At 43.4% G+C, this 18,572-nt stretch overlaps 1 protein-coding gene across 1 annotated transcript in view; it reads left to right on the top strand.

The window, feature by feature from the left end:
• Positions 1-18,572, top strand: part of AOAH (acyloxyacyl hydrolase) — a 76,584-nt gene that overhangs the window by 15,762 nt on the left and 42,250 nt on the right. Inside the window, exons 4-7 of the mRNA XM_063171634.1 lie at positions 1,050-1,145; positions 5,599-5,659; positions 6,759-6,858; positions 14,740-14,799. Coding sequence (XP_063027704.1) covers positions 1,050-1,145; positions 5,599-5,659; positions 6,759-6,858; positions 14,740-14,799 — 317 coding nt within the window. The remainder of the gene's footprint in view (positions 1-1,049; positions 1,146-5,598; positions 5,660-6,758; positions 6,859-14,739; positions 14,800-18,572) is intronic.

The raw sequence follows: 18,572 nt of genomic DNA, 5'->3' as shown, positions 1-18,572 counted from the left end.
AAACTTTATTCAGGCTGCTGGAACCTGGCACCCTGGCTCCTTGTCTCCTGTTGGCCTGGGATACCTGCCACTCTTGCACAGGCTCTGAGTCTAGGCAAGGCCATCACAGGTCTGACTACAGTGGGCAGACTTGGCATCGCCAAAGCTCTGTTACTCATAAAATGGTGAAGCCACTGCAGAGAAAGCACAATGCTGACCTACAGCATTTTAAAATTCACTTGAAATGAATGCTTATCATGTGGATTTTGAATGACTATTCCATGGGGATCTATTTAATTGAATCTATTTAACCCCCAAAACAGCAGAGGGAAAAGTGCTGCACATCTCAAGAAACACTCTGTTCACACCCAGATTAGTGATGAGAAATAACCAGATTCATAGGTCATAGGAAGTGGTTTCTTTCCAACCACAGAGGCAGAGCAGAATGAACTGTGAAGTCATTTTGGTTTTAACAAATGTGTAGCTAGGCTCAGCAGCCCTGTGTGTGCTGAGCATCACTGGGCTTCACCAGAAAGTCTGTGAAGAAATGATGCCATGGATGCTCTGTCATGGCCAGCACATACGCCTGTGGTGTGACTTCTCTTCTGTCGGCAGTCACAAACATTTGGTTTCCGGTTTTTGTACCTCTCTGTGCTGCTTGTGTGGAGAGGTATAAAAGTCCTGTTAAGTATAGACCTGTACCTTTTTTCTTGTGAGATAAAATGAGAGAGCTGGTGATCAAGCAGGCAATTGTTACAATGGCTATCCCTTTGACTCCTCAATTTTCAACCTTGAAAGAATGGAGTCATTTTTCCAGGAGCACCATACAGTGCTGTAAGAGCCAGGCTGTTCTGTGTTCTCCTCTGGAATCAGCATCCTCTCTCTAATAACTTATAGGGTTTGAATGAAGGCAGGAATCCACTTATATTTTTTGCCCTTGAACACTGCCACGGAGCATCTCAAGAAATGAAATGCCCAAAGATGCCAGAAACACTTCTGTGGGGCAGGGTGCTTCACAACATTTCACCAATAATGGTATTCCCTCTTTTTGGTTCTTTGTTTTCTTGAAGGATGCGTGCTCGTGGTGTCTGTCATCGAACAGCTTGCACAGTGGCACAACAGTACAGTGAAGGCAGCTGTGGAGAGGCTGTGTGACTACATACCTGGTAAGTACCAAATAATGTGCCATATGTCACGCTATTGCTGATGTATTTCCCTGTTAATTAAAAACTCGCATGGGAAGTCTGAAAAAACTTTATCCACCTCTTGTGCAGTACCTCAAATGTGTGCAGCTGGGAGACAGCAAGTTGCTATTTACAGGGAAGTCAGGACATGGCTTCACTTAGATTCAGAGCTGGGGTTTTGTCCCAAAAGTTAGAGTGAATAGGGCTATATTAAACCACACACACACACGTGAGCACCAACACATGCAGACCAGTTCCCTTCCTTTTTTCCCCCTTAGTCTCTTTGTTAGTAGCTTAAGAATAGATTCAATGTGTGCCCCACCACTCCTCCTGCTTGTTGATACGGGTCTTTGTAGCAACAGTGAAGATGAAAATGTTTTCAGCGGGTATGGGAACTGCTATTGTAAAATTTTAAAAATGAGATGAGGCTGACAGGTGTAAGATGTGAGCACTTATGTGCACAGTAAAGCTACTGAAATGTAATTTGTGATACAAATTTCGAAAGCAATATCTATTCCATGTGAATATATGTAAGACTCCCCTTTTTCTGCCCCTTATTTTATCTACCCAAAGGAGGCTGGAGTTCCACAGGCACACCCCTAAATAGAGAACAGTTTGAATGCCAGAATAGCTCTGGGCCTCATACACCAATCCTATAACTATTTAAGTAGCTAGATCTCACATTCATGATATCTTTTTAATGTTATTAATGTAAAAAGATGGCTTAGGATTCTTCATTAAAATGTCATTTTTATATGATTTCATGAATTGTGTCTCTGAGAAACCATCTCGCTCTGTAGACCCCAGTTTCACAGAGGATACGTGTAGAATATTAATTCCCTCCTTTCCAAGGAAGGATTTCCCAAGGCAGAATGGGGCAGGGAGCTAATTGCTAGGATTCATTCATCGATAGAATGACGCTTATCTGATTTCTATTCCATAAGTCATATCCTCAGTGTTGTAAATTACAGGCACATAACCATGAAGTTGCAATTAGAAGCACTGATCCTGCTATTAAAACACAATTTTCTTCTTTAAATTATGACATGCTACCTCTGTGCTCATGATTCACTCAGTGGACCTTGTTCTTCTGACATGTCAAGATATTTCTTTTCAGCTGCCATTCTTTACACACATAAAATCCTATTATCCCTTTAGTTGAATCTGTATAATCCAGTTACCTTCTGAGATGCATGGATATACCCAGTAGAAAAAAAACCTGACCCTGAACTTGAAAGGAGTGAAAAATCCCATGGATTGTGTGGGAGCTACAGTGTAACCCGATTTATCCTCTCCTGGGAGGTGAACACTGCAGCCCAGCAGGAATCAACAGTTTCCTCTTGCTGCTTGAAACAGCAGAAAAGCTTTGGATGCTAGTGAGGAGCAAACCTACTAAAGCAGGTCATGCATTTCACACAGAGACAATTTCATTATTATGCACATGCCTACAATCCATTGCAAGAATAACAGCAACAAATTAACGGCAGCAAGGCTTCTCCTAAGGCGTAGAAACCTTAGAAAGTGGTTTTTTTTGAGGGCCCCCTATAATTCTGATTACAATTGAGTCAGGTTTGGATCAAGCCTTCTGTAAAGTTATGTGATGTTGGAGAATAAAAAATGCTTAGAGAAAAAGAGAGAAAATTTCAGTACCTGTCAGTCCCACTCAATCTCAGGGGCTGTGTAGAAAACAGAGGCACAGCCTCATTTGTATGGAAATGCTTGCAATGTGTGTGATTCAAGCGACATGGCAAATAGACCCGTGACAATAAGAACAGTAAAGTCATGAGTGAAGAAGGCTCTTGAGCAGATAGAGAGGCCAGGTCTGGGGGAAGGGGCAGTATTTACAGTGTAAGAGGTGTTGTTAGCAAATATGTATGTTTACCTGGATGCTGACTGTCTGCTTGATGACACAGAGGTGTCTGTTACCTGAAATGTGCTTTGAGACCCTCTGCCTCCAGCTTTGCCTCTGAGTCATGCTCTGCTACTGTGTTGACCACGGCTGTGCAAACACCTTAGAGCTCAAGTGCAAATGGCAATGTGATAATAGCATCCTTTTTGCAAATATTTGTTCTCTGGGACTCAGCCAGCATTTGTGTTTCCAGGACCATGAAGCTATATAGAAAACCTTCCGGACTGTTCTTAGGGGATCTAAGGCATCTTAGGGGATCTCTTTTATCTGAAGCAAGTATACTCTACATTTTTTCTCTGAATTTTCCAGCATTTAGTTTTGTTTAAGCTCTTTTTTTGCCCCTGAACACCCACAGTTATTCATCATTTTTCTCTTTCTCTCCCCCTCTTTTCTGACTTACACTGCTTCTTCCTAAGAGAGATTTCTCTTTGCAATATCCTCTCCTTGTGTGTGTTAGCAGAGCTGGAGATTTGTGAACACATGAATGCAGCCTGGCTCCAATGGCAAGCCCCGTAAATGCTGTCTGTGGCTTTGGTCTTGGTTTTTTGTTGAAAGCCAAAGCCTGAATGGCATCTGAATCTTCCAAGAGGACTTCACGTGCTCAACAATAATTTAACATTATTACTACTCCTTTTACCTCCTTTTATCATTTTTTGCACCATGGGGTAATTACAGGTTAAGTTTCCTATATGCGTTAAGGAAATCAGTGTGACCAGCAATGCACCTATATCAGCTCCCCAGAGCTGATAGGCAGCCAAACTCTGCTCTCTTCTCAGACACCAGGAGAGGTTACGGCAGCCAGCTGGCTCCAGAGCCAAAAATGTTGTGGAAACCAGCTGGTTTGGGAAGCTCATAAGGAGAACATCACCTGTGATGCACTGGGGAGGTGTTGGGGAAGCCAGCCACGTTTGCCTGCAGGCTACCTTAGGGAGCCAGGTACCCCCCCTGGCAAGCCTCATCAGAGAGTGTTCTAATCAGCAGTGATGCCAAACACAGGGTTATTGATGTCTGCAACATCTTTCATCTTAGGTGAATAAGAATAAAATCTAATTCTAGTCAGGAGACCAATTTTTACTTGCAGATTGCTTCTAAAGAGCCAATAGTGAGGAGTTATGCGGCAAAGGAGGCAAAGAAATGAAGCTAATAACTTGATTGAAATAAAACACCTGTCATGGAATAAGAAAAATCAGCTACTGTAGTTACAGGAGCTGCCTGCAACACCCTGAGTAGGAGAGTGTTGGGAAAATTAATCTCTTCACTCCCTCCTATGATTTCCTGGTGCTGTGCCTCCTTTCTTAGGTTGCCAGCTGGGGTGGCTGCAGGAGAGCAGCTGTGGGAGCAGGAGCACAGCCATACCCACCAGTGGAGTCCCTGACACAAGGATTTGTACCCTCCACACAGCAGAACTTCCCACCCTGTATGCAGCAGTCCCCCAGCCCTGGGCATGACCAGCCTGGTGCTGGTTAAATTGAATATTCAGCCCAAAGTCAGAGGGAAGTGACTGCTTTGGATGTTTCTGTGGCTTTTCTCAGTGAAAGATGAGAATACTCTGTGCTTTCTTCGCCTGGTACAGATAGTTATCTGTCTGGGTAATGGAGGTGCAAGAGAAAACTCTGAGGAGTTTGAGGAGCTGCAAGTTTGTTGTCACAGCACTTGTGTGAACCTGTCTCTTATGACATTTCACAGCACCACCCCAGCAGGAGCAAACCTGGCACCTCCTTTGCAGGATATGTGCATGGTTAACCAGCTCTAGTCTGTTCAGGCCAAGAAACATGCAGTTTTCCTTCGTGGGGCTGTCAGATCAGTGCCCTGCTTGTATTCAAATCCCCACTCTCCCTCAGTGTCTTTGCCCAGATCCATGGATCACCTGTTATTTTACAACAGTACCTTAAAGGAATCTCTGATGAGCTGTCTTATCAATGACATGCTTCACACATATTAAGGAAACCACCTGAGCCAGCATCCCAGAAAGGCTCGTGGCTGTAGACTGTGAAAGGAAGCCAAATGAGAAGTGTCAGGTATTTCTTTGAATGCAATTACTCCTGCACAGCTCCTGCTCAACACAAAACATATTCTCTTAACAAGCCCCCAGAAGCTCCAAGGCAGTTCTAGGAGTAGCATCAAGCCCAATATCACTTTCTGCACTTTGATTTATGTGTTTGTTTTCCTTCTTCTTCCAAACCTACTGAGATATTTGTTTAAAGTGCTTAGAAGATGCTGTGGCATGCACAATTTCTTTTGACTTTTCCATTATGCCATGCTCAGAAAAATTACCAAAAGCTAGTTATCCTTTTTAGTCTTTATCATGCAACTTACCTAAAGGTAGAAGGATTTTAGGTAAGATTAGAAATGCAGATTTTTCCCATTCTCTGGTGCTGCACTGAGGTCAGAGATTCACATGCCTTCCCCTAAGGTAAACCAGCATTCACCTCAATGAACCAACTGTTTCTGTATTTTGACTGCTACAAAACCAGTTTTACCATGTTCAATTACTTTAAAAAAAAACCTTTAAATTGTGTTTTCTAGAAAAACTGCAAGGTTTCTGTTATGTGCTTGCTGAACTTTATGGACCACACATAGCTGAACTGTAAGTATTGCTGTGTCCTCTTAGATTTTTGCTTAGTTTGTACTTGACATGTACAGATGTGCTGTCAGGTTGAAGTGGAGGGATTTCACTCCTAAATTCACATTATTTTTAAAGCAGAGATGCTTCACAGTGATTCTGGTTTGGCATTTGGCACAGCTATTCCTGAGTGAATAAACACAGGCTGCCACTGGTAACCATTTTGATATTCCATTTAAATCTCAGATCAGGCCCACCTGACATAATTATCTTTTGAAATTCAGCTCATTTGGCTGAGGGAGGAATTTGAATAACCCGTGTGTGTGAGACAGGTTCTATAAAATCACATAGTTGTTGCCTGGCTCTTGCCTTCTGTTCTGCCTTTAATCAGGCTTTCTAGTTGTCAGCCCCTACATGCTCTCAGCCCCGACCTTGATATGCACTCTTGGGGAAGCCTACTATTTAATCTAAGTGATTAAAAAAATAAAATGTAGGTCATTTTATTCCTCTTTGAAAGTTCTTAGTTTAATTAACAGAGCTTTTACTAGACCTTCTTCCCTAGGGCTTTTATTTTTGTTTTTAAAACTAACCAAGGGACTGCAAAGTGCTTACAGGACTAAGAAATGCCGTAATCAAACATTTTAATTTAATTCCTAATTAGCCCAGAGGTGTGTCCCAAAAAGGAAGAAACAGTCCTAGCACTCGTGCTTGGTGATTAAAGGTTAAGGATCTTTGGAGGATTTCTGGTTATGTTGTTGAGTTAATGATTGAACCTTCATATGTGCCAAATTGCATATGCATTAACTTTAACCTTTAAATCTTTGTCAGGCTTATGATTGATTAAAAAACTAGAATAGTTATAATGCATTTGATTCAGGTGCTGCGTGTACAGCACAGTCCTTTTCCATCATCCTGGGTTCCAGTTTTAAATGCTGAGTAGGATGTCGTGGCAGAAAATCATTAGAACGCAGCACTGTACTGAGCAGCGGTTATGGGCCACGGTGAAGTGAGCTGAGATTATTGTGTGGTGTGTTGGGAAGATTTAGCTTCCCATGGAAATAGCTTCCACTTTCAAGAGCCCAGAAAAACATAATAGTCTTTGTTTATGCACCATTTCATTTAGCATAGACAAGGAAATGAATGCCGATGTGGTTTGCCATTCCTTGAGGCTGTGTAAACAGGATCCAGGACAACCGCTTTGTCATCTCTACTCTCCTCCAAAGGTGAGTTGGTTTCCAGCTTTTCTTAAAACTACTGATTGTGGGATGTCTGTTAAGCTGGAATTGAGCAGTTTGAAGGCTTCCACTGCACATGCATTGCCTAGGAAATAAATATTTAGAGCATGGACATTCCTAAAAAACATCTGTTTGAACAAAAGGTGCATAACACACATTAGCTGTGTGGACCATCATCCACTGGGGTGAGGGCGCGTGGGAGTCACAGGGCTAAATTCTCCTGTACCAGTCTGGATCAGAGAGGAAGAGTAGGGACTTTATTCTTAAACAAAACAATAACCCAAAGCAGATAACTCAGCTGAGGTTCATCTGTGCCACCATATTACCACAGCACAACAAGTGATCCCCACATTGCCTGATCTGCTGTGACAGCCTGTGTGGGCACAAGTTACCTGCTGCAAATGCAGGGCTGTTTGACTTGGATTAGTCTGCAGTGCAAGAGGTTTAAGCTAATGTGCATTATCTTTTGCCACAGGCTGAAATCATATTTAATTACCACCACTTCTTTGATGTACAGTTACTTGCTACAACATTTGCACATCCTTGATTGCGTGTCCCAGACCTTTGCTATACTTGCACATGTACATATCTGCATAGGTGTCTAAACATGTGCTGTTTGTTTTGGAATATTTTTTGGTTGTGAGTAATTTTCTCCATCCCAGCCATCACACACCTCCAGTCACATTCAAACCTGTGAGTGATGGGGTTTGTTTGGTGGTGCTGAAAAGCAAGCCATTCGTTTCAGCACCTATTTTTGGAAATCTTTTTCCCTTCATCTGGTTGAATTTCTAACTGCATGAGGTGTTTCACACAGGGTCTAGTCCAGCAGTCCCTGAAATCAAGCAATCTTTTTATGGGCTTCAATGATCTGCAGTTCACCTCCAAGATGGATTTAGTTCTGCCAATATTAAGGTCTGGGGAAACACTTACCTTCCAAGAATGACAGTAATATTTGGTTTATAGCAGGTGTGAGTCTATGCTCCACAATATGTGAACATAGAGATTTATGGGTGTGCTACCACACAGACTTGAAAGAAGATGAGTGCAAACAGCAGAGATGGCCCACACTAACTCAGCCCACCCAGAATATTGCCCAAACTTCATCAAACAGGTGCCATCAGAAATCCCCCATTCTGAGTTGAGGGTCAGAAGTGCAAGGTGCCTCTTGAAGTGAAAGAGGATGCAGGCAATGAACTGCAGTGAAAGAGAGGGATGGGCTCACCATGGCTGCACAGTGAGTTAGGCTATGGAGCCTGGAGAGATGGCTGTATAAATCAAAGTGGCTTCTGTGAAGAAATTAAAACACCTGTGTTGAAATGCTAGGCTAATCAGACAGAGGGGAAAGGATGCCACTCATGGGGTTGATGTCACATCTTTGAGAGCTCTTACCCATCTCCCAGAACAGGGGTAGGACCAGGGTGTTTTCTCCTTCCACCTCCAGCAACCACTTCAGTGAGTGCACTGTCCACAAGGAAAGCAGCCGAATGTGGTGGGGCTTTGGTTTATTTTTTTAAAACAAATTTTGGACTCTTTTTTTGCATGGGCTTCAGACTGTCCCTCTGAGTAAGCAGCTCAAGCAAATCCTTTTCCCTTCCAAGTGATAGTTAAACCCCTTTCTGCCATGGTATTTGTTTCTCAACAGGAATAAAGGAACTCTACCAAAAAAACAATTTTTTTACACTGACTGTTCCTTTCTTTTTGCCTCTCCTTGTGCCCCGAGAGAGCATGAGGAGATGGGAGGAGAAGAGCAGTGCTTGGAATTCATGCTCAAGTGGTTGATAAATTGCCCACAGTAACTCTGTGACTAGTCAGACTGAGTAAAGATGAATTATGGGTGAAAAAAATTAATATACAATCAGAGACACAGGTGCATAAAATGCAGTTTGCCTCACATTTGCTTCTTTAGTTTGTAATTTGATTGATCACTTCAGTTTTATGAGTCTGCAAATGTTGGCGCAGTCTCCTGCCGAGTGTTTGAACAAGACTTTAATACTAATGACTGTTCTGTTCAACTCTATTGATTTTCAGGTACTTCACTTATTCATTTAGACTTTTGGATGCCCATTTTCCCAGAATTAGTATCATATTTGTACTGGCAAAGGGAGTGAAAGAAATAGCGTTACTCGTCCTTGGATGGCAGCATAATGCTCAGGCTTTAATTACCTCTAAATAAAAAATTGGAAAGTGGAAAATATCAACATGATTTTTCCATCATTAGTTTATTTTCTTCTGTTTCTGCAGTGTTGCTTTAGTGAGGCTTTGTGTTTTGAGGAAGGAAGAGCCCCTGCTTCAGAGGCCTTTCAAACTATCTACATAAGGGAGACACTGCAATCTGTGTAAATGATACGTGCATCATTTTACATCCCTGGTCTCTGACAAATTAGCCCAAATTATTAAATTTTTTTTGCCAAGCTGCCTGGAGCTATTAGCACTCTGTGATTATTCTGGAAGACTTTGCTCTAATTATGAATAAAAAATATCACTCTGCTTGCATGGAGCTCAGTGTTCTCAGCAGGGAGCTGGAGGAGAAGGGCATCCAGCCTGGGCAAGGGCAGCCCCCTGTTGCTGGGGCTTGGGCAAGGTGGGCTGCTCTGCTGGGAAGCAGTTTCAGGAGCAGACCTCTGATGCTGGTGGGGAAGATTGGAAGGGGCCCTTACAGCTCCTGGATCCCCAGCATGACCGTGCAACCAGGTGTCCCTTGTAATGGGTGCTGTGAGCCCCTTCTTGCCACCCGTGGCTTGTAGGGCAGAGCAAAGGTTCTCCTCTGCCCTTTAGCATGAGGGTGGCAACACTGGGGCCTTCTTCAAGTAAAGAGACAAATGGGGTACATCAGAAGTGAAGGGTTACTAAAGGTGGCTGAAAAATGGACGGTGTCTGAGGCTGCTGTAAAATGTTTTGTAGTTTTTTTGTAATGCGCTTTGTAGTTTAACCCACATCCACAACAGATATTCTAATATGAGCTGCAGCACCACTCCAAAAGACTGACAGTAGTACAGGCATCCAAGATAGCTGGTTTAGGATGACTGGATGATGTTTTAGCCAAAAATGTTTATCACCTCATATGCTGGAGGACTTTCTGCAGTAGTTTGTGCAATATAGGGTAGTTCCTCTAGTGAATGAAAAAGCCTGAAATAGGGTGAAAAATTTTATGTAGTGCCTACCAAGATTCCTTTCTGGCCCTGGGAACAAACAGGTTTGCAGGAGATTATTCTCAGCTTGTCTCTAGATTGTTTTAAGCCAGCTGGCCTGTTTGATTAAATGACAATTCTTTAATTGATTTGTTGGGGCCAGAATAATGGCTTGACTTCAGCACTGTGGTCGTGCTCTAGCAATCACTAAAACAGTCTGTGTTGAAAGTTTGTACTCCATCTTTCTGCCTTTCAGGGTGCCTCTTCTGTTTCCCATCACTTTTATGCTCCACATTTTCAGAGACCTTTTGGCTGCATATTTTGTCTTAAACTCCATCAGTAGGATTTTGGTGGAAGTCCTTTTTCATCAGCAAAAATATACATATTTATGCTCTTATAATTTTATCTTGCCAGAATAAGCATCACTGCCACAAGCACTTAGGCTGGTTTGTGTACCCTCTATCAGGTCTTTCACTGGCTTTCTACAAAGCCACATCCCTCATGGGTATTACTGTGGTCAGCATGCTGTTTGGCAAAGTAGGAGCCAGACAGCTAATTCTGGGTGGAAAAAAGAAACCCTTTGGGGTTTAGTAAAATGAAAATACTTCTGCTGCTATCTCTCATTCATCTTTCTCAGTAAAAATGTGAGCTTCCTCCTTGGAGGTGAGACAGAACCAAACTCCAGGATGGGAGTGCTTCTGCATTCCTGATTAAGAGCAGGCGGCCAGTACAAAGTAAACCTGTTTCCTGCTTTTGAGACCACAAGCAGTAAAACAAACAGCATCTTGGAGGTAGGCTAGGTCTTGTGGAGCTAGATGCCTTCCTTTTAGCCTTTGTTCTTGGAAACAGGTAAAATCCACTGAAATGTGAGTTTCTCCTGCAGCCAGAACTGAGCTCTGAAGAAACTAGCTATAGACAGGTAATAGCAGAAGGCACAGTTTGAGTGCTAGTTCCTCCTCTTTCACTTGTTTCTCTTCATTTCCTCTGATCCTCCTCACTGGGAGAAAATAAAATAAACCCTACCCCAAATGAAAACGCAAACAACCCCAAAAAGCCAAATCATACAATCCCAACATTCCACCAAATAAATCCAAATGAAGTAGAGTGGCATGGGGTTTGCAAGGTGGTGCATGCAGCTGTGCCATGCCAATGTAGAAGCTCAGGACCCTAGAAAACAAGCAGGCACAGAGATATTTGGGGTGGGAAGGTGGCAGACAAAAGTGTGAGGACAAGGAAGCGTTGCTCATGAACAATTCTAGCTGTGCTATTTGACAAGCTTTGCAGAATTTTGCTATCTTGCTACTCTTGGTTAAAGGATGATGAAAATTAGTTAGAAGGGAAACTTGGAGTGTTTTGTAAATATCTGGTCTCCTGGGAGAAAGCTGGCTAACAAGGATGATAAATGAGAGAGAATTAGAGCTGGTTCGCGCATTTGCTTATGATGAGAAATACATCTGTTTGCCAAAAAAGAAATCATTACTGGGAACGCGTGGTCTCTGTGGAGAGCACTGGAAGAAGGCATTGAATTAAATCCCAGTGACACCGTGCCCTTGGCCCCATCCATGGCTGGATATCTTGTGCACACAGGGTGGCAGGGCTGCTCCAGTTGGGGTGGATGGTGCTGGCTGCTCCCCAGGACTCATCCATCAGCTGCGGAGGCCTAGGGAACGCCGTCCTTGGTGGTGCTCTCACGCCATGGGAAAGAGAGGAGGCTCCTTGCTAGCCAAGGTGCAGCAGGAGAGGTTGTACAGGTGGTATGGCCTTCAGTGGCAGGCTTGTTGTCAGCCAGGGATTACAGGTGAGCCATGAAACCAGGAGCGTTTTCTTCCCAGTGGGTGTTTCTGCTGCCAGTCTTCCACAGTCCAGCCTGGAGTCTTGGCTGAAGGAGCTTGTGAAGTGAGAGAAGGTGTCAACTTTAGTGCTTCAGGGAGAGCATTTTCTACACACAAGGTCATTCCAACCTTTTCCTCCCTTGTTTTCTGCTTTCTGAGAGCAATATTGCTGTAGCTTTCTGTAGCATGCATTTCTCGTGTGCTGCTGCTGTGAGCAAGAAAGGTCTCTCCTACCCTGCCCAGGAGAAAAGGATTGATAAGTCCTACATCTCTGGGAATTTTCCTACTATTATACTCAATTTCAAGCCATTTTTCACATCTGCCTCTCAAGTAATTTTATTGCAGAAATGACAGCAGCTGGTATTGTACAACATAACTATGGCAAACGTAAGATGCATGATTGGTTTTGGGGACAGCAGTTGCCCAGGGGGAAAAAACTAGAAAACAATGTCTTGGCTCATTGCTAACTTCCCTCATCTATTTGTGACATACCCTGATTTTTAGAAGACTATAGACACCATGAATTAAACATATATTAACTACATATATTAATGGGACACATATATTAAAACCCAGAAGCTTAGAAGTCTGTGCTCCTTGCTGCTTATGCTTATTCGTCCGTATCCCTTTGTGTTGTTCACCATAAATTTTTGACCCTTGAATATCATGGTTAATTAATTTGCTTTGATCACTGCCTAAATCAATTATAACGACATGCTAAATTTTATCCCCAGCACAAAAATGCTGGCAATGATTACTTTAAATACAAATTAAGTCTGCTTTAATATTCTAATCTGGCATGCTGCTGTTCAGTAAGGTGCCATCACATGAGGGACATTTTCTTTTTTTTCCAAATGCTGTAATAACAGCATTTGCTGAAGCATCCCTATTTTCCCCCTTGCTGAGTTCCTGTAGCTCTCTCCAGATGAATATAAACTTGTGCTGACTTTTCCTCAGAGCTCTCAGACCCAGTTGATTTTAGCTTGCAGTAATGTCCTTAGGCTGGGCTGTAGGAGGGACTGATAGCAGGTCATTTTCAGACAGAACAGTTTGTCCCCACTAACAGTTTTGAGCAGAAACCAGGTGTTAATGTGTTTGTGATATTCTGGATTTTTTTTTTTCCATTTGAAACATTTTCAAAAAATAAGTGATTTTTATCTCCTTTTTTATTTTAAAGTTGGGGGTTTTTTGCCAATTCTCAAAGCCTGCAGAACATAAGTAATTATTCCTGCTGAAAGGGAGCAAACAGGCAGTGCTTTCAGCCTTCATCATGCTGAATGCTGAGGAGGAGGACAGAGGCCATCACTTAGTTATGTCACATATCATATCTCACAGATATGGCTGTTTTCAAAGGTGGCCTAATAAATGCAGCACAATATGTGGGCATTGTCATCAATGAGATAAAAGAATACTGTCCTGAATTGAAAATGGAGCAGCAGGGGGGAGCACACTGGTGTTGCCTTACTCTCCCAGACTCTTCTGACTGTCTCTTCTCTTTTTTTTTTTTTTTTTTTTCCCTAAATTGCAGTTGTGAGAACTTCCTTTCTTATGGAAAAATATGTCTGAACTTAGAAAGTGCTGTTCATCGGAGTTGTTAAACAGTTGTTAAATATTTTGGATGGCATGAGCATCCCCTCACCTCCATGACTAGGAAGAGTCCTTGTGGCAGGAGAAGCAGTGTGATCTTTCTGTGCTGTGATACAAGACAAATTTCTTAAGGCCAGGTCGACATTTAATGGCACAGTGCAGAAACAGCAGCTACTTATTGCCCATGCCTCAACAATTCTGCAGGCAGCACCCAGGGCTGTGGACCACACGGGGTGCAAAGATGTATTTGTTGAGGGTTTAGCAATGGCAGAGCCTTGAGGAAAGCTTGGAGAGCAGGACGAAGGACAAAGGCAGTGTTTTGGCAGTTGCTGGCCATGGCAAGCAGCCATCAGGGTGCATTTTGCCTTGCTGCACCAGACATGGCACACGTGTCCTCCTGCTGCCAGCAGAGCTGTCCTGGCTGTCACTCACACTCATGGATGGCGCCCCTTGCACAAAACTTCCTCTGCTCCTCCAAAGAGCTTGTGTGCAAAGGAATTTCAGGATTTATTTGTCTATCACTAGTAGCTGACTTATTTGTAAGCCATGGCCTTATGATGGCTAATCTGATGCCTCTCCAAGACCTTTTCTTGGAATGGTTCTCCTACTCATTCTTTCTATGTAGGTATAAGTACCCAAAATGTGGGGGTATCCCAAAATGCCTCTTCAGCACAAATTGGCATGGACCCACCAGAAAAACTATCTTGCCACTGTCAGCAAGAACTTGCTCTCCAGGAAGGGCAGGTATTTCCAGAATAAAAAGCTAACCTTCCTGGATCCTAAGCAGGGGATCTTCCTTCCAAACTCTGTTCCCTGCTTTGAACCTTCCTGCACTCCATGTTCCCCTGCCGGGATGAGCCTCAGCTGAGTATAACCCTTATCCATGCAGGAGCAAATGTTTCCTCTGTACCCTCCCACAGCAAGTCAGACTGATGTTACATGAGTAACGCTCTTTTAGCCTTTTAATGGAAGAGTTTTCCTTCAGGAGGAGTTGCTAGAGAAGTATGTCCTCTGCAGCTCATGCAGTGCAGTCAGGATATGAATTTCAGCTCTTCAGCTGATCTGGACTTTTCCTTGGGAAATAAATGATGCCCTGGAGCAAAATAAATGAACTCTTGCTACTGGAGTTTCATAGAAGGTGACTGGATAATTGATTGTTAGTCCAATAAAAAGTAACTGATGAGGAGTTTGTGGACTCATACATCATTTCTGTGCTGTGACTGATATTAAAATAGAAAAAAATGGTAGGAAATGGCGGGGAAAGTTGGTAGGATACTGTGAGGCTGATCTGGTTGGTTTTCATTTTGTTCTTGCTCTCCTAGGTGGGACTGAGTGTTGCAATAAGAAAAGCAAAAAGAATTATGAAGACTTCCAAGGACTTGGTAAGAAATCGATGGCATTAAGGTGTTTTACTCTGTACTGGCATTTTATCAGGAGTGAGTCCTTGTTTGTTTTGTCTGACTGTGAATCCTCCTGATTAGCATTGAATTGGATGCTGACTCACTCCTACTTGATACAGGATCTGCTCTATCAGGTGACACTGGAAGAAGGAGAGGGAGAAATAAAGGAAAAATATGAAAGGATGGGGAGAGCATAAAAAAATAATGAAAAATGCAGCTACCTTGCAGCTGTATGTAAGTGGGTGCCTCATGAACTGACCCCTTGCCTCAGAGCAGAGCAACTGTGCTTTGGGGCTGTCTGAAACTCAAGCAATGGACTGAATGCAAATTCTGGTGTTTTTCCTGTATTTATGAGTTGCTGCCTTTGCCTCTAAAATTTGAAAAATAGGATTTGAAATCTTTCTGCCTCCAACAGCTCTCAGATTTGTAGAGGATCTCTAAAGGGTAGCAGAGAAGAGTAGCAGCTGTTATTCTGCTAGGTTCACTTAGGTGAGTCAGTTCAGCCCTTGAGTTTGCTTCCAGTTAAGTCATTTAATGCAGAGGAAATGCTTTAAGTGTTTGTGAAGAAATTATTTATATTGCTTATTCCTGAATCCTTACTGTGATGCTAGTCACAAAAGTGAAAATTGAGGTGCCTAATTAGCCTTTGGGCAGTTGCCAAATTACCAAGCCAGGGAAATAAACAAAGCACTGGAGAGACCGGCCTCAGCTCCCGCAGAACAGCAACCAGCAGGATCTCTTACTCATTTCCCTTCCTTTTCAGTGCTGTGCTACTGATGGCCTGAAATTTCTGCTCAAATTGCATGAAATTTTTATTCTTCTCTCCCTGGAGCAAGTCCCCATGTTAACACCTGTAACAAGATGCTCTGAGTCAAGCTGGTCCTCTCTGAGCTGGCACGGGGCTGGAGAGGGGCTGGCAGGGCAGTGCTGCCCTGTGGGACACAATTCCTCTGCTTCCTTGCATGTGCTGTACCCTTGCATATTGGGCTGAGTCCCTCACATGGCCAGCCACATCCCACTTCCTTGGGATGGGCATGCCACATCCTTTCAGGCTGTCCTGGGCAGGGTGGCATGGTTGGCATCAATCTTTGGGTGCAATAGGCTCTCCTGTTTTGCCTTTACTCTCACATATCCTCAAAACTGCTCAATGCCCCGATACCTCTCTCAGCCTCCATTGGCCCTGGGCCCCTTTCTGCTCCTAGCTGCCCATTTGCCAGCAGGAAGGACAAACAGACTGGAAGCAGAAAGGTCACAGTTGGGTATCAGTGTATTTCCAAACCTCCTGCACAATGCAAGGTCAGCTCAAATTAAAACACATATCATATGCTTGCTGGGGCCTCACCTGCAGTTTTCCTGTAATGGCCCTGGCTGAAACTTATTTTCAACCTGGAAAATAGAAAATAACATTTCTAGAGGCATTACTTCAGCTTGCAATCTCCCATTCACCCGGGCTGAAGTTATTTTCAGATCCAGAAAAACAATGCAGTAAGAAACACAAAAGAGAATCTCTAGGAGGGAGCACAGTGTGAATCATGCTTGCATAAACCATGTATCCCAGAGCAGCAGCAGGGGATGAAAGAGTAAGGAAATCACCTGCACAGTCTCAAGGCTCCCTAATCATGATCCTACCTGCACAGGCAGATACACCTTAGTGAGAGCTGAGGAGCTCTCACTGCCTGGGGAGAAGATTACCTGGCCCAGTGTGTGGGTGAGGAACCAGAAACATCCCAGCTGTGGTAGGACATCCCTGCATAAACATCAGTGAAGAAAGAAAAACATTCATCTGGACTCTTATGCTCTGGCTCATGCTAGACCAAAAAAAGTCAAATTAGATCTGTTAATTCTTCCCATATCTGCTCTTTTTGTTGCTTTTGCTTCATTGTATGTTTGGGGAAAGCCTTCTGAAGAAATTCTTGCAAGTTAACTGTCCCCATCTTGGTATGGCAGATGTGTGTGACTGTGCACAAAAAAAGAGATGTGATGATGGCTGTTGTAATGAGAACAGGAAATCCATCTGGATCCCAGGATTTCACATTTACTTGGAATTTCTTAGGATCATTATGAGTTTGGAAAAAAGAAAAGGTAATCAGCAGATGTAGAGATGCAGTGAAAGCAGCTAAACACCAAAAAATTTAAATAAATGTCTCCATTCGTTAAAAGGAGTGAGCCATCTGTAAGGCACTGTCTTAAACCAAACACCAACAAGCATTAGGGGCTCATTGTTATTCTTTTTAGTAAAACCAATTAAAATAATTACAGAAATGTCATTAGGGAATGTTAACAGGCAATGAATAGGATATTAGTGTTATCAATCACTGTGAGCACCTCTAGCATTAACTCTTCTTGTGGGTGGAGAAGATACTAAGGGGCATCTTTGAGCAATAGCAATGAAAGAATGGTGATTAGAGTTGCGGCATTTCAGGAGAGCAGGCACCATTTGTACAGTCCTGTCATGACTACGAGGTCCCTGCAAGTCACAGCCTGGCAGTGGGACAAGTGGGAAGCCATGGAGGGAGCCCAAAGTGAGCTGACAGGCAGAGAAGGACATGAGCTGAGCTCCTGCCCACTCACACAGGTTACACAGGGGTATATTTCCCAACTTCTGTCAACAGCTAATGCTGCAATTGTAGCCTGTCTCTGCTGGGAAGGACCCAATAGTGCCTGTTCACACAAAGATTCCCTCCTTTTTTATACCTGTATTCCTTGCCTTTTGAGAGTAGCCCAAGACAGCCTCAAAGATCAGATGAGACACTCTCCTGCACAATGCCAAGCAGAGCTAAAGCACTACCTCCAGATCTCACTGTCCCACCTGCTGTGGGAATACAAAGGCTGTGGAGGCTTTGGAATGCTGCTGCAGCTGGTCCTCAGCCACAGCATTGCCAGGTTATCATCATGCATCCACTCCCACCAAAGCTGAGCAGTCTTCGGCACTGCAGGATAACCTTCCTTTGAAATCAACAGAGAGCCAGTCAGCAAGAATTTTCAAAAGACTAGCTGAGAAAAAGACAGGAAAGATTTTATTCTGTTTATAGCAAAGGGTAAACTTTCAGCACAGCCTGTGAGCAGAATAAAAGGAGGTTTTACTTATGTACTTATTTTTTGCAAGCCCTGTAGTTTGTCTTTCTGGTGCAGTTTTGACTCCAGGTGCCTTAACTTCAAAGGCTTTGCATACCGTGGCTTAGGCTGAAGTGAAAAGCTGACAGCTCAGATGAAGACCCTGCAAATCTTAGCCTGTTGGAAGGCTTAAAGAGTCTCTGGTGCTTCTGTTGGCAGGATTAGTCCTGCATGAAGGAGGGGGGAAGTGATTTCTTTCCTCTTTCCAGGAAGTGTACATAAGTTTGCAAATCTCTTTGAGAAAAGCTGGCATCCTGTCTGTGCACCTTTCATTTCATGCTCTCTGCCCACCTGACCATACACTCAGAGCTAAAAGGAGGCCTGTGTCCCAGCCACGCTGCAGGACTCAGCCCTAAGGCAGCCAATACCTTCAACACAGAGGGCAACTGGAGGTGCAGCAGTGGGACCAAGTTGGCCTTTCAGCCTAAAGAAAGGCCCTACTTCCTTGGCTGCTTTTGGCTTTTTTCCCCATTTCTTCTGTGATTGTGTTCTAGTTTCTCCTTTCACTCCACCAGTACCTCAACCCCCTCCAAGCTGGTGTGACTAAAGCTTTGTCATTTGAGTGTATTGACAGAAATGAAGAAAGTTAATTGGTGGCTGTTTTTCAGGTTTCTTGTCTCCTTAACCTTCCTTTTTCTTTT

Source organism: Melospiza melodia, chromosome 1 (genome assembly GCF_035770615.1).
Source record: "Melospiza melodia melodia isolate bMelMel2 chromosome 1, bMelMel2.pri, whole genome shotgun sequence".
Taxonomy (NCBI): Eukaryota; Metazoa; Chordata; class Aves; order Passeriformes; family Passerellidae; genus Melospiza; species Melospiza melodia.
Note: the sequence above shows the minus strand (reverse complement) of the source record. Positions and strands in the feature narration are given on the sequence as shown.